This window comes from Strix aluco, chromosome 8, assembly GCF_031877795.1.
Source record: "Strix aluco isolate bStrAlu1 chromosome 8, bStrAlu1.hap1, whole genome shotgun sequence".
NCBI lineage: Eukaryota > Metazoa > Chordata > Aves > Strigiformes > Strigidae > Strix > Strix aluco.
This window is the reverse complement of record NC_133938.1, coordinates 7,678,325-7,694,553: the sequence shown is the minus strand read 5'-3', so window position 1 is coordinate 7,694,553 and position 16,229 is coordinate 7,678,325. Positions and strand designations below refer to the sequence as shown.

At 39.8% G+C, this 16,229-nt stretch overlaps 1 protein-coding gene across 2 annotated transcripts in view; it reads right to left on the bottom strand.

Moving 5' to 3' along the window:
• TTC39A (tetratricopeptide repeat domain 39A) overlaps positions 1-16,229 on the bottom strand; it is a 48,594-nt gene extending 32,365 nt beyond the window's left edge. For both annotated transcript variants that reach the window (XM_074832064.1, XM_074832065.1), the window contains exons 1-2: positions 16,072-16,229; positions 4,752-4,856 (exon numbers count right to left, since the gene is read on the bottom strand). In XM_074832064.1, coding sequence (XP_074688165.1) covers positions 4,752-4,856; positions 16,072-16,112 — 146 coding nt within the window. In that variant the 5' untranslated portion in view covers positions 16,113-16,229. The remainder of the gene's footprint in view (positions 1-4,751; positions 4,857-16,071) is intronic.

Sequence of the window (16,229 nt, the reverse complement as noted above, 5' to 3'; positions counted from 1 at the left end):
CCTTCCAAAATTTTAGAAATTTGTTTTCAAAATTAAAGCAGATAAATATTAAATTCACTGCTCTAAAAGAAAAATTGATACCTTTCACACATACATGGTGAAGAGGGATTTCCATCTCCAGTAATTTGCTTCTGATACCAAATCAACCCTGCCCTAATCAATGGTTTCATCTATTTTGCTTCTAATATTTAAAGGAGATAATAATTAATGTTTTTCATTAGTCAACTGGTATTTATCAACACTCAAATTTAATCTTTTTTTTTCCAGGGGCTGGGAGGCGGGTAGAAATGCAACCAAATGTAAGAGTTATCTACGCTATTTATACTAACCATACAATTAAACTTGCCAGTTACATCCTGGCATACTGCCAGAAGTTTTAAGGCCTGCATTTTATATTGATGGATACAGAATGAAACTTGATAGCTTTTTTTCATCTTTTGATTCCTCAGCAGCACTTTCCCCAGAACATGGTTGGCATTAACAAGCCTTTATGACATAAATACAACTAATATTCTGATTAAAGACTTATCCCAGTAGTTGGTATCACATGGCTGAATAAGAGGATTATAAGTAATATCTTTAGGCACTCAGGGAGTTATGCCACATGCCTGTACTCCAACTACGGTGCAATCATTATCATCTTGTAGCACTGCCCCTTCTTGAGAGCTGTTGGAGAACGCTTTTATCCCTGCTTGAAAACAAGTACCTAAGCAAGGATGGTGACAGCTCTTCACTCCAGCTGAAGTATGAAAAAAATCAAAAAGCTTGGCTTGGTTTGACCTCAGAATTAACCCAGGGGCTAGTAATTTTTGTGAAAAACACAGTGCCCAAAACCTTTTTGTGGATCCTTTTACAGTAATCCAGAAGGCACGACATGCGTCACCAGGTTACAGAAACCCCAGGTTAAGGCCACGCCCTGATTTAGTATCAAGATGCTTCTAACAAATAAAACAAATCCAACAGTACAGAGTGAGAAAGACCCTCCACAGAGCAGCCAACAGTCCGTTCGTCCAGGTGTACCCAAGAGTGAGAGATCAAGGCCCAGATCAAAACTGCAACAAGAGAATGTGGTCACACTGGGCCTGAAGGCTTTCCTCATCTTTGATCAGAAGTTCCACCCAATGATCAAACAACCCGCTAGACCTACTGCATGGGCCTCCACAGAAACTCTCTGCTTTGAGGAATCGATATTTTCCAATAAAAACCTATTTTCTATGAAAACTCCCCACTAGCATTAAGTTTACAACTAGAAAAGACCATTCTAATCAGCCACCAACCTGGTTCCCTAGTTACCACAAGCTGCCAGAATGGTCTAAGACTGGTCTAAGCCAAAAAGTTGCAGTTCAGCAAGAGAACCCCTGAGCCTTTTTGATCTAAGCCATTCTCCAAAATTCAGAACCTAGTAAGTTTTTCCAGCTAGGAGATGAAACCAATAATTAAGTCAGGTTTTGATAGCAATTTATTTATTTACAAACACTGTAAAAGTTATGTTCTTTGAACTCCAGGCTTAAAAAGAGAAAAAGAAACCTAGAAATAATGACCTTCTTCATGTTCTTGACGTTCTTTACAATAAATAGCTAACTCGAGCTTTCTGCAGAGCTGTGCACCATCTTTATCCAAACACTGTCTAGAGTTTCACTCTACCTCCATGTGCTTCCCCTTATTCTTTCACCACTCTGTTTGACAACCACACACCTTCTTTGTTAGTTCAGTTCCCAGAAAAAGCTCTTCCACCCCACTCAACAACCTCATGTTTGCTTTTGTTCTACATAGGCAAGAACATTTCACCACACCATGAAGACAGCCATTACAAAAGGCTGCCATTCCTTAGTAATTTCTTTAAACTTTTTAAAGATCAGAATATGCAAGATAACATTTAATATTGTAAACTGGGCTTGTATTAAAAATTCCAGTGACAGTAAATAGGTACCACAAAACTACACTATTCAGTAAGAGTTTCACAAGTAACTAGCAGCGCGGTAACACAATCTCTTCACAGGTACCTGAGGTACTCCCACATCAAAGGACTGAACTTACCTTTCAAACACAGTCATTCTAGAATTAACATTCCACCAAATGCTTTTGGAGACTATTTTCAGAATAAAGTCAACTGCCCAGAATGAATCATTCTCATATTGTTCTTATAATACTGCAAGCAGTAACACAGATGTGTTGCAGCTCATCCAATGATCCAGATTACTCTGTTATGAATTTATTATTTACCATTCTCCCAAGCGATCTGACATCAGCAAACCATCAGGTGATTATGTCATGCTTTTCTTCAGGATAACTATAAAAAAACTAAACATTTGTCTTGGGAAAGGGAAGATTCTCACCAGAAAACTCTTTAATTTATGATTATCTGTTTGCATTTACATGAGGGCTAAAATCTAGTCAGCTTTTAATCAATTTACTGTATGTATCTCGGAGTTTAGAAGGAAGATGAGATTTTTTCCTCACTCCAGTGACTAGACAGTTTCAGTGTTACTCACTGCCACAGTTAGCAGGTTACATATTGAAAATCACTGCTGTGTTTGGTGACTGAATTTAAGGGATTTCTTAAGTGATCTTAGACTTAGTGTGAATACTCCATATAAAAGATTAATTGAATTAAACTTACTGCAGAAACCACAAGATAATTGGAGCCCACTATTGTATGATGATTGTTAATGACAATGAAGAAAACTGACTCTAAAACCTAAAAGGTAGCTGAAGAAACATGAAAAGTTATGTAACATGAAGCAAAAATGCCAGATGAATTTTTTTATGAAATGAGATCTCTTCTTTATAATGGATTTGCTTTTCTAATAGGAAAAAAAGATCTTTACCTCAACACAAGTCTAGACACTATCCTCAGATATTTATTTTCAAGCTGCTAGGAAAGATCTTCCGATTTTAACTCTCATACATTGCCAAATCTGCTCTCAGTTACACATGGTACAAATCAGTTGAAAATACACTTATTGTGGAAGCCAACTGTGAGTAATTTAGTGAATCTGCAATAATGTAATACAGAGCAGAGTATGTCCTACAACATAAGCGGTAAAGCTGCAAAATCTATGATATGAAATTCTTTACAACCATGTAAAAACTGAAAAGTATTTATTTAAACAAAGATAGTATGTTTATGGACTGTGAAAACCAATTTCAAATCTCAGCACGCTAAAAGGCAACAGTGAGGAACTGATGACTCCTAAAGAAAATACTCAGTATTACCACATGTGCCCACTCTACAGCTTTTGTCATTCCCTAAAGAGATGGCATGTGTCCATAATGGATATCATCTGTGGGGAAATTTAGCATCCTGTTTCTGCATTACACTTGCAAAGATCCTAAGCCTGTATTTCCCTTACTGCCAAAGGCAACAGGAATAAGGGCCTCCTCATAACAACAGGCTGACATGAAAATTCAGTTTCAAAATGGTTTTGCAATGTGGAATAATGTCAGGTAGAAAAACAGAGTATCTGCTCATGAAGTATGTTTTGCAAGGCCCAATAAAAGCTGAAGGAAAACCATATGCAATAGAAGAAAAATGGATTTACAGAAAAAAAAAACAACCTACAGCCTCACTAGCTTTTGCAGTGTTTTGGAAACCCCCTTCAATAAAATACCTCCCTGTTTTATGCTAAGCACTGAGTAAGTATTTCCAGATAGGTACAGGGGCTTTACTATCAGTATTTAATGAAAACACAGTTATTCTTCTTACCATTTTTATGATAGCTTCTGATGATATATAGACACAAAACAACACTGCTGTGAATAAAACCAGTATTATTAATACAACTGAGCCTACAATTTATCATTAATGTCTTTCACAGAGTGTACTTAAGCTACAGATTCTGGCATCAAAGACTGAGGCTGATACCTCAAGCAAAACAGATATGTAGTGTTCACTACAGTTAGCCCTGATGCATATCAAACACACACTACTGCATTACCTATGCATTTTACTTGTTTCATATTCCAGTGGCCTGAAAGAAGGCATGATGTATTTTGCTGATGGCTCAAAAATAAACAGAGCAAATTGGGGGAAAAAATGTGAATTAACCACAGACTTCAACAAGGCAAGAGCGCAGGTAACTTCAGGACAGGATATGAAAAATCACAGACATTGTTAAGAGACAACAATTTTTAGAAGTACTTTATGACCCCGCTGCTTGCAGCTGGGCCACTCATTACATGCTGGGCTGCAACATAATTAGGAAACAGAGTGCATGACCACAACACTGAATTGCAAAATAAGCTGTGAGAAAGTTTCTGCAAGTGGTTATTACAAAACAACAACAAAAAAGAATTCATACCTAAAGTAATGTGTCTCAAACCTGGCAATTCATAGTCAGTTGCTCATTTTGACACAAACTATAAATTCTCAATTTCTCACAGTATGCAGAAAAGCATGGGAAAGGAAAAAAAAGGTATCAGAATATGGTTTTTACTGTTCAGAGCAAGAATCTCACATACCGTACTACAGCTGAGGGGTTATTTCTTTGGACAACAATTCTGTACTTTTTGTAGTTATCTTTGATCAATCTTGTTATTCACTCACCCCAAGTGTATTATTATTCTGACACTATTATTATTCAGACACTTATTCTGTCCTCCCCAAAACTTATCACATTAACTTACTGCCCCCTTCTGAACCAAAACCATGCAGTCTTATCAACTATTTGGAGAACTAGCTGTCTAGTCCTGAGAGATGGTGAAGCAAAGAAAAATAAACAGAGGAAAAATAGTAAAAGTAATCAACTTACTTTGCTTGTAAAGAAGCCAATGCATCCGCAAACTTGTTGTTAAGAAATAAATCCAGAGCTGCCATACACTCATGCAATGCCATGTTGAGGTCTGATGTAGGTGACCTGCAGAAGAAGAGAGAATAAACTCAGCCCATCTGTTCTCCTTCTATCTGTGCATTACTGTTACATTTGAAACACCCTTCCTTCAGTTCTAGCCTTATTCCCCTGTATAATGTGCTATTCCATCTCTAGTGATTCAAAAAATGAAAGTTACTTCCATTATGTTTGTGGGATTTGGATTTTTTAACTATGCTCTTACCCTGTGACACATGGAAAGCAATTTAAGTTTTGTACTTTCTGAAAATAAGATAAACTGCATGTAGTGTAAATAAGAACCTGGACATGCAGAAGTGGGAGCGTGGAAATTTGATGAGCTCAGGTATCAGGAACACAGAAGCACTGGGTGACAATGCACATCTGACTGTAAGGCTGACAAACACTACAGGCTAGTGACATTATGATCATGTTGTCACTTTAAGGATGAGACACTGCCAAACTGCATCAGATCATTACATCAACTGCTACTGGAACATCTGCTTCATGTTCAGTATTGTTCCTGACCAGTAGACCACTACAGACTTGCAAGTGGGTTAAAATTTCACATTGTGCGTGCTCCTGGGAACATCACTGTCCCTAAGAAGTGCTACTGCACTCAAAAACCCCACTGCTGCATCTCAAAGTCAGAAGATTCTTAGTGGCTTACTCCGGCTGTATTTCTCTCCTTTAAAACATTCAGATGTCAGCCTGACCCGTCACAAGGGTTTTCAGCTGGTCTTTGGGTTACTGGCAACAGGATAATACAGAGCAACTGAATAAGTTTGGCCCAACTTCATCACCACCAGAACTGCTGGACAAAAAATCCACAGAAGAAACAGTAAGGCCTTGAACTAACAAAGTCAAGGTCACCTGGACAGTGTTAGGACAATTGAAACATCTGCCTCTAATGATCAAAGAGCTATACTGCACTAATATTTTGTGTATAAATCTGTACAAAAAAGCTCCCCCAACAAAATACAAACAAATCCTCATCATGTTCCTGACTCTGAACAGCTTAACTGATGGGATCTGTCTGTGACTTAAAAACTATGTTACTTCCTTAAAAAATGTCACAACACATAGCCTGCTGAAAGGAAAAACAGAAAGCAAAGTCCTGGTATCATCTTAAGGAGAAGACAGGGTAGCACAGACCAAACAGACAGCATCAGCAATAACCACTGACTGCAGCAGTGGTTTGTTTTTAAGAATAATGACCGCAAAGAAAAAAAGAGCATAATTATATATATGAAAGACAGGTTTATAAATTTGAGAGAAACATTATATGACACTGTTCATAGTGGTTGCTGTCATCACACTTCAGATACACTGCAAATCCTTCTGCACCCAAGAGACTCTCCAAGTGCTTTGCAAACATTGATTAACCAAATCTTGGCATCCATCTCATACAATATGCAACATCATGTCCACCTAACTATTCTGAGCCTTACTTCCTGTAGTAATTAAAACTTTGCCAATTATTTTTTACATGTATTACAATTCTTACCTGGCTTTTAAAAATCTGTGTCCCTGAACCAAATAGCATATTTAACACTATATAAAACATATTCTTGTATGTTTTAAAATATTTAAACTAGGAACATTTTATCTGGGTTTTTTGTTTGCTTGTTTCTTGTCATACAGGAGAATTACCCTATTCAATACAAACAAACCATTTCAAAATATTCCTTTGAAACAGAAAGATGACAAAGAAAAAAACACCACTGAAGCTCAAAGCACAAATAAGATACATTAATTACTTGCAATCTTCTCTGGAGTAAGAATTATTAACAGAGTGCCACCCCCCAGCAGCAGCAAAAATACAGGTTGCACCCCTTCCTCATGCTCCAAGGAAACCTGACATTTGACGTAGCTCCCAAGTAAAGGGCTTAAGACCTGAACACCACACACACCTCACATAAATGCTACAAATCATCATTTGTTGCTGTTAACAATAGGGAAGAAAAAACTTTAAACTAGAGAGTGCTAAGCATCTTAGCAAACTGATTAGTCATGCCTCAGTGGGCTGCAGATTCTCTCCTGCTTTCAACAGCAAGATCAGAATTGCCTCTAAGCCAAATGGAAAATGCTGTGCACTGCTACTTACCTTTCTGCTAAATCTCTTGTGTTTTCTGACATAGTCATTTGTATGCCCACTCAGCATTTAGGCACGAACATCTAGCAGCAGCACTCGGTGCTACTTAACCAGCTCGGAGCGACAGTCACACTGCGAGCACAGGGTAGGGCAGCGCCTGCTGCCAGCGATACTGTACTCCCTGATTGGTCATTATGGATGATACGATGAGAGTTAAGAGCATCGCTAGTTCACTTAGAATATACTACAAATGAGTGATTTGGAAGCCAGTCCACGACACATGAAGTTCATATAGAGTGGTAACACTCTAATGTAGAAGGTGCTGGCAGCTGCCAGTGTATCTTTGATGTACAGACTTGTCTGAAATTTGTGGCAGCATCAGTTACCTTTCATTCGGTACAAATTAGACAGAAGTCAACTATCCCTGCAATTACAGATCTGAAGCAACAAAAATTACTGCATGCAGCAGTAGACCACATTGGAAACCCATGAACCAGAATGGAGAACCAAATGAGGCCAGCTGACACGCCGGAGAATTGAGGCACTGATTGCTGCAAATGCGAGAGGCAAGAGAGACAAGAAAGTACTTCTCAGTAAGGATTCTCCACAAAACAGGCTTCAATCCATCAACCGAACTGCTGCTTTTTGTTGGTTCCTGTAACTTTGAGAGGTAGTGAGACCTTACACGTTCTTTGTAAAAATATCTCTTTAATGCCATGCAAAATCAAGCAAATTGGCATAAACAATTTGATCAGTGGAGTGAGCTCATCTGGCTGATTTTGCCCAAAATAAATTAGTGTATGCTCCCAAACTGCTTTGCTGTCATGTCAGCAGTACTGGTCCTGTACATAAGAAGGGTAGCTACAAGCTGCAAAACCAGTCATCTCTCTCATTACACCAGCTGGACCATACAAGTTGATTAGCTATGATCTACTTAGATAAGTTAGTTTGTCCAAGAGCATCTACTGTTAAAAATTACACAGGTCTTTTCTCCTATACATGCTCTTATTTGTTAGATTTCACAAAGCGGTACCAATAACGAAGACATCAACTGCTGAAGGAAGACCCAAAAATGATAAACAAGTAAAGGATAATATCAGGAAGATACTCTGAAAACATTAACATACCTGATTAAATCTTGCTATTTTTATGACATCCTCTACAGGAAAAGCCTGTGCTGCATTTGGTATAAAAATAATTGTAATAGATCCATAGGCTGCCCCATTAATGACTCCATTACACATTTGTAACAACACTATGTACCTGGCCACAGCAGGAGATAAAAGACATTACTGGGTTGTTTTTCCCCAGTTGGGAATAACTACTGGTTACAACTTTAAATTAACCCAGGTGCTTCCACGGCAGGATCATGAGCTACTTTGAAAAGATTATTCATCATTTTCACTAGCTGTTTATACAATTTATAATTTATACTGTATTCTCCAAACAGTCTTTAAAGTTCTGTAAGGTGAAGGCTCTGGCTGTTTCCGCCAAGTTCTTCAAGACTTGAGTTGGCAGGTTTTTATTTGAATACCACTTCTCTGGAAACAATTATACACTCAGACAACCTTCAGCACGCAACCTGTCTTTCCCCACATGTATCGTTTTCTTTTAACTAAAGACAACAAATGTAAAAAATTAAGATATGAAATATTTCCAAATTTAGGCCATTTCCCCCTTGGTTTCAGAATCTTCTTTCCTTTTTTTGCTTTTTAGCAGCAGGTCTTGCAAGGACAGTCATATGGTTCTCACTGTGATTTTATCATTTATGAAATCATCGTTCTCTGCCCTGGGGACCATGACTGAGGGTGCTTCACAAATCATAATTACAGTACATCCTGTGACTTCAGGTAAGACCTGATCTCCTTACTCCACTGCATCGCCATTGTCTCTAGTCAGAAGTGCAATTACTCGTGACATCCTAGGCAATGCCCTTTTTATTTAAATATCAAATCCTTTTTATGCCAACAGCAACACCAAACAAAATTAGTAAGTAGAACTAAGCAAAATTAGATTTCTGAATATTAATAAAAAGTAAAGCATTTTCAAAAGTAAAGAATCATGATGTCTTCCATGGTCAAAAGGAGGAGGAAGCAAGGCTTTTTTAAGCATGGGAGTTACCATATTTCTGCATAATTTTATTTCACTTTGTGCATGATGTTGACTGGTTTCTTACTATAAGTTTGCAGCACATATGCTTTATGAGTTATCATTGGGTTTTATAGATTTCTTCAATAAAAAGGATCTTGAACCTTGTATTCTGCAAAATGCTGAACTACTGTGTCATTTGACCTCAGTAATAATTATCAGAACTTCGCAAAAAAAGGTAAATCTGAAGTTTGTGCCTTTATAGTAATGCTTTTAATAGTAATTCAAGAGCTCCTCCAGTATTGTGAAACACTGAAAGCAAGTTAAATCAGTCATATCCTAAAATATGGATACATTTCTCTGCCAAATCTACATTATCTGCATAAGTCAGCTGAGGTAGCGTGCATGGGCAACTTCATTTGGAGGAAGAGAATAAAATAGAGAGTTTTAAGCACAATTGAGCTAAACCAGTACTTGATGAGAAACCACCACAGAGAAGACCAAACGCTGGTGACTCAGTAGTTGACTCTCTTCATTATCAGGAGACTCTTGGAGTGGGGAGCAGTGGAAGCACATCCTGTTTTCCCAAATATAGGCTAGTCCCAAGCACATAAAGCAAATGAGATGCAAGATCAGAGAAAAGCGTCTAATGGAAAGATTGTATTTCCATTCCAAAGCAACTTCACAGCAAAATCTCTGTAAGCTTACTAGAGACCTTCTATCTCAGGGGCTCGAACAGCACCAGCACAATTGGGCTCAGTAATGACTGACACTGCTTTCATCTTATTCAGAAACATCAACAAAGCTACTCTAGTGAATACCAACCTGGGTTCTGGGTTGATTGGTGCAGTAACTCTACCTATACTGCACAGCTGGCTTCTGCTCCTGCTGTCTCACTGAAACATTTCTTCTGCAACACAACAGAAACCACTCAGCACCCAGCCTTACTACATGGAAGGCGATGAGAACGCAGCGTTTATCTGAAGGGTTACAATTTCAGTTTCCTGTTAAGTAATTTTGAAGTATTTGCTCTTATAGTCAACAATTTGGACAATACAGTGTTTTGGCCTCCTTTACTCCCTTTAAATCAAGGACTCTCTGTTTCCATTTCTGCATGATAATGCTAAGGCAGCACAAACACTCAGCACTGGTAGAACAGACTGGGCTGCACCAACACATTTTTTTGCAGCTCTTTTAAGCTACCTGCATCAATAGTGAACACCTGGCAGCACACCTTACAACTACGGTGGTGGAGAGCTCAGTATGTACAGAGAAACAACAATTAGCATTACATTCTCTCTGTCTTTACAAAGAGATTTAAAGAGGGTTGCTTCTAGCCATGTAGTCAGAAAAAAAGTAATAAATTCTTAAACAACCTCTTTACAGAGTATGAAATGGAACTGAATAGAGATTAGTCTCCCACACCTAAAGCAGCTTCATTTTTTCCAAAGAGGAAGAAGTAGCAAAACCATATAGCTCCCTACAAACACTGTGCCACTCAGGCTACCAAAGCTCCATCAGTGCTAACACTTCACTAACACTTCAACCATTCACAGATGTGATGAACACCCCAGAGCACATTTCAAATTTTAGGATTTCAGTTCTTAACAAAAAAACATCTAAAGACACTGCCAACCTTTGAACATAACCTGGCTTGCTGACACCCTGACACAGGCCACCATGTGTGGTGGGTACTGTTGCTGGCACCCAGGTGTCCTTCTCATTGTATGTTTTCAAAAATATCACCACTGAATATAGAAATTCTTGCCGTGACACCACTTTCTGTTCTCATAATGCTGGATAATCTCAAAGACATTAGGAGATACCAGAACACACCTGGGGTTGGTCACTTGAGCCTTTTCAAGTTTGCCAGGTTATTCCTAAATTGATGACTACTTCTTTTCTAAATGACTGCTTTGAGCAACACTGTGTTACAAATGTTCTGAGCCTGAGACTGAAAAAAATCTCTACATTCAAAGAAAACAAAAAGCACATCACTTGGGAAGAATTCTTTTCCTCTTCTGCAAACATTTCCAAAACCACATGAGATCAAAAAATAATCTCGGATGAACAGCTCATTACCATGAAAAGGAGAACCAGTAAGCAGTTCTCAATAATTCACTATTCAGTTTTCAGACAATACAGGAATTTCTTCATAATTCAAAACCAAATAAATTAATGCAAGAAAATGAATTCAACCGTATCCTTTCCTGTTCCATGTGCCAAGCTAGTAATACCTCAGCATTTACCTTTCTGTGTTCTTGAACACGTTTCTGGCCTGTGACTAAGACTCCTCAGTGCTGCCGAAATACCATTACTTCTCACAACAAAGCAATTGAAAGGTTTCAATAATCATGCTCTCCAAATATTCTGTATAGAGAAACAACAGCAATGAAATTCTGGAATTCAGGAGATATTAGTCAGTATTTCAAGTTGTACACAGACTATGACACAGTTTATTTTTGAGGTTAACTCTGCTCTGAAACCACCAAGTTGTTGATGCCTTGGCAATGCCAAAGGTCTTTTGTTAAAGATGCTGAAACCTTCAGCCCTTCTGTTTCAGCAAAAGCTCACACAACAAAGGGATGTGGCAAAGCAGTCAAGTGAGCAGAACAAAGTCCAGGGAATCAGTAGACTTATGTTTTGCCCTTGGTTCCACCACTGTTTAACTTGAACCAAGCAGGATCTAGGTTGCATTATGTTCTCATCCTGTATTTGAACGGGCAAACAACGCAATAAATTCATTAAGATAGGTTTGTTCAGACAAATAAAGAGTATTGATGTCGTTTTTGCAGTTCCCTTTCCGTATTGTACTGCCATGACTGCTCTCAGAGGGCTAAATGCACCATTGTGGGTGATTATTCCCAGTCAGTAGAACTGCCTGCATCAGAGAGAATGAAAAAAAAAAAGAACCAAAACCAAACCAATATAGTCTGGCAAATTACAAATTATCAACCCAAGCACCCTGGAACTGTAATAACCTATTGGAATGTACACAGTAAAAATTAGCTCACACAGGGTCAAAATTAAAAAACCCCAAATATATCCAGCATTAAAGAAATTTACAGGAATGCTGCAATTATGAGTAAATTTTCATCATAAATCAGTCTGTATTTGATGCCTAGCAAGTTTTAACAGCTCTTCTTTTTAAATTCAGATGTTCTACAATCTTTGTCACTGAAGGACAGATGTGATTCATATCATGCCTTTTCATTTTTTAAGAGTCTTAAGGTCTTTAGACAACCTTACAATACCCATTTGCTCTTTTCTCAAAGTCCTTTAACTTCTTACAGTTTTACTGCCTCTGGTCAACCTACACTTCTGACACAGTTACTCTTGATTTTTAAAGGTCTAATGCTGTTCATATTAGAACTAATGAAAAATCAACATGAGCTGCACTAGACCACTGTCTTGCAATGGTGTTGAGCACATCCAGGTACCCAGCAAACAAACAAACAAAGCATTAAGCAAAATGCAAGCTCATGTCTGCCGCATTCATGGTAAGAATCCAGACAAAATCTGTGAGATTTGCTTTTGAAGGACTGCAAGATCAAGGTAGGGGTCTGTATTATTTCTGAAATAAGGTACAGTGAGAATTCGGACAATTTTCCCTTTTGGTTGCATTCTGCACTACCTAGCGACAATAAAGACTGACTGGTAGGTCACAAAATAGTTACCTATGCATTTTCAGCGTTTTGTAAACTCTGGTTTGTATTTTTTTATGCTTACACTTTACTTCTTTCCCAAAAGGCATTTTCCTGCAGTACTTAATCTGAGCTGAAACGTCTCTTGGTTTGGTATTTGGTTTTGTTTGATTTGGGGTTTTTTTTGCATTAAATCTATGCAAAGCATTTTCAAAATAAGTTACTCGGTAACATGTTTTATTGCAACTTGAAAAAAGAATCATGCTTTTGTTTCAATTCCATTGCTGAACTGTACTTTAGGTTCTCATAAAAAATATAGCAATCACACCAAATACTTCAACCAATAAGGAATCGTTTCTTTACCTTTAATCATTGCTTTACATGAAATTTCAGATTATGGTTCCCTGAGAGCTTCCAACAGACTGACTTCATATTGCAAGAGTCATCTGCAAAGCATACTTCACGATACCTTGACCAGTAACAATGCCACTTTCTCTCCAATTAAGTAAAAATTCAAGCATAGCCCCTCAATATGCCTTTAACTCTTGAACCTGCCTATTGAATCAATACTCAAGAACAAAAAAGAAGTACTAGTAACAAGTTTTCTTGACACTCAGTATTTCTAAACCCGTTTTGAAGAGTTATTCTTAGGCATAACAGCTTCAAGAAGCAGACAGTTACTATTCTCTCCATTGCAGAGTGCAGAAAAAACTAAGCAAGCTACCTGAGGATAAAAAACACACCAAAAAAAAAAAGCAAGGCTGATTTTGAACTTTGAATCAGAGCAGTCTGGGATCTTTCTGGCATTTTTCTTCCCCTTTCTGACAGGAAACACAGACTGGTCAAAATTAAAAAGTTTGATGCAGACATAGGGAGAAGATTTCATCAGTTCAGGGTGACAACTTTAGTTAAGAGCTAAAGAAATATAAAATTTCATGCAAGTTCAGTATTTCATTCTATTTGATTTGCATTCTAGATTCAAGCCATTAAGTCAAGTATATCTGAATGACCATACTAACATTCAGACCCTCTTCTGATCGCTTTCTCCACAAAAGATGAGTGAAAGTTTTATTATCAAAGTGAAGACAAAAGCTGAAAATCTGCAAAATGGGAGGTCATTTTTCATCACCCTTACTCAAAAAATCTGGCATTCACTCTTCAGTTCCAACCACTCCACTAGATCATCGTGTCCTCCAACTATGAGCTAATAATTTCAACCTATTCCCGAAACATATCTGAAACCTAAGAAACTACAAGCTCAACGCTGTGAAAACACCGTCTAGGAGCTTCATCAGGGTTTTAAAGGCACATTTTAAGTAAAAATTGAACTACAATAAGGAAATAATAGAATTGTATCTTAGAAATAATAATATTTTTTTCCAAAAATTAGCAAAAATCCTGATATATATATTTTCAACATTTTGTAGCATGGTAACCAAAACCTCTGAAGCACTTTACATCCCGGTGCAACACTGGAACGTGGCAGTTGGTTCCAGTAGATGGAGCTACAGAAAGGTGATGAGGACCCAGCACCAAGTTCTCTAGCAGCTTCAATAACACAGCCTGACTTTTGGGACAACCTGCCCAATCTAGCAAAATTCAGCCAACTCCTTCCTGCTTCTGAACATTTTTGCAAACATTCTTCTGTACGATCAAAACTTTCTGAAGTGCAATGGAGTCATAGTCGCAGTCTCTCACCCTTTGCTGCTACTGTTGTCAATGCAAACAGAAGACCTGGAAGTCGTTTAATGATAACATTTAAAATCATTATTGCAAACATACGGCCCACCTTCCCACCCTGGAGAATGAAAAAAAATGTATTTTTTTTTTAATTTAAAATCTGGTCCATTAAAGAATTATCAAGACAGAACATGGCAACAAAATGGTGTAAAGTTGTTAAAAATACTAATACACATGCTATTTTGGATCATTAGCACGTCTAACACTCTGTATTTTTTAATCTTACAGGACTTTGCTGCTTTAAGTGCCACTAGACCTCCACTCTCTGTAATAACTCTAACATTAATATAGATGCCATCAAAAAACGTGCACTATTGTGTTGCTTATATAATCAAAACATTCAGGAAATGTTTTCCATCATGGTTTCTGCAGACAAACTAAAGTCTTGGGCTGATGTTTGCTGTTTTCAACTTTAAGATACAGGCAAAGCATGCAGACAAAGAGCAAAACACCACTTTCAACACTTCATGAAGAGCCACCAACAGACCCTTTACCACTCTTCTAAGCAGAGATATGATTTGCTGACCTCCAACAACGGCACTCTTAAAGGTTTCTACTCCTGCACAGATTATAAAGCAGATTATTTCAGAAGTCTTCTGTCAAACAGGGAATCCACAAACAGGCCTTTAACACAGCCATATCTAAAACTGAACATGCCGTCATCACCTGGGAAGAATGTTATTTGCACACTGATTCAGCTTTTGAAGAAACAACTCCCTCACACGCACGCAATGGAAGTTTATGTGTTTTAGGGGCAGTAGGAGTGCACACGTGGAAAGGATTAAGTTATCCACCTGCAGCTCCTTCCTGAGGGTGAGCAAGAAGGCGTTGAGTTACGGAGTCATTAACGCCAGTGTTTCACTGTCAAGGTGTGTTGCAAGCTGTGCAAACAGGGGCTCAAGGAAAAGGACCTGGTTTTCCACAGAGTTCAGAGACACGACACCGCTCTTAAACAACACCTTGAAGACCAAAGTTAATTTGCATGTAACTACTGAAGGACTGCAGCACAGGTATGTAATTAGCTGAAGCTAATGCTTTTATCTAAGAAAAAAAAAAAAGCCCTGAAAGTGCAAAAAAAAACAGTTTCTGCCCCTTCAGAGGACGCGTTCAGGTCGGTAAGCAGACGGACAGGGCCGTTTCCCCCGGTGGGGAGCGGTTCGGCGGCAGGAGCGACCGACGGTGCCAGCTCGGGCTGCACCCGGGAGCAGCGGCCCGGCGGCCCCGGCCTCGCCTCGGGGCAGGACCGGCCCCACGGCCGCAGCCGGGAGACGAGGCGGGCTGGAGCTCCAAAGGCACCGGCCCCCCGCAGCCAGTCGGGAGTCATTCAGAGAGGGACCAAACTCGATTTGCAGGCTTCAGACCAAGGCGGACTGCTTACCCGGGAAACGAGCCGCCCTCACCCCCCTCCCCCGGGGCACCGGCCGCACCAGCGCCTCCTGCGACCAGACCCTCGGCTTCGGCCCGCACGGGGACGGGCGTTCCCGCCGGGGCCGCCCCCTCCTCCCGCCCGGGACGGAGCGTTCCCAAAGACCCGGGGGAGGCAGCGCCGCTCCCAGGGGACACCCCACCCGGCCCCGCCGGGGGCTGCGGGCGCTGGCTGTGGCGGGAGAGACCCCGCAGCCCCTCACGGCCTAAGGTACCGGCCGCGGCCCCCCCCCGCCCCGCCTCAGCCCCGTACCGGGCGTCGCCGCTGCCGCTGTTGTCCGCGCGGGAGTCCATGGAGGCGTCGCGAAGGGCGTCCCCGGCTCCAGAAGCTGCGGGAGGAGAGGCCGGAGCCGAGGGCTGGCAGAGCTGCTGTTCCCCGGCGCGGGCGGCAGCCGCAGCCACCTCGCATGG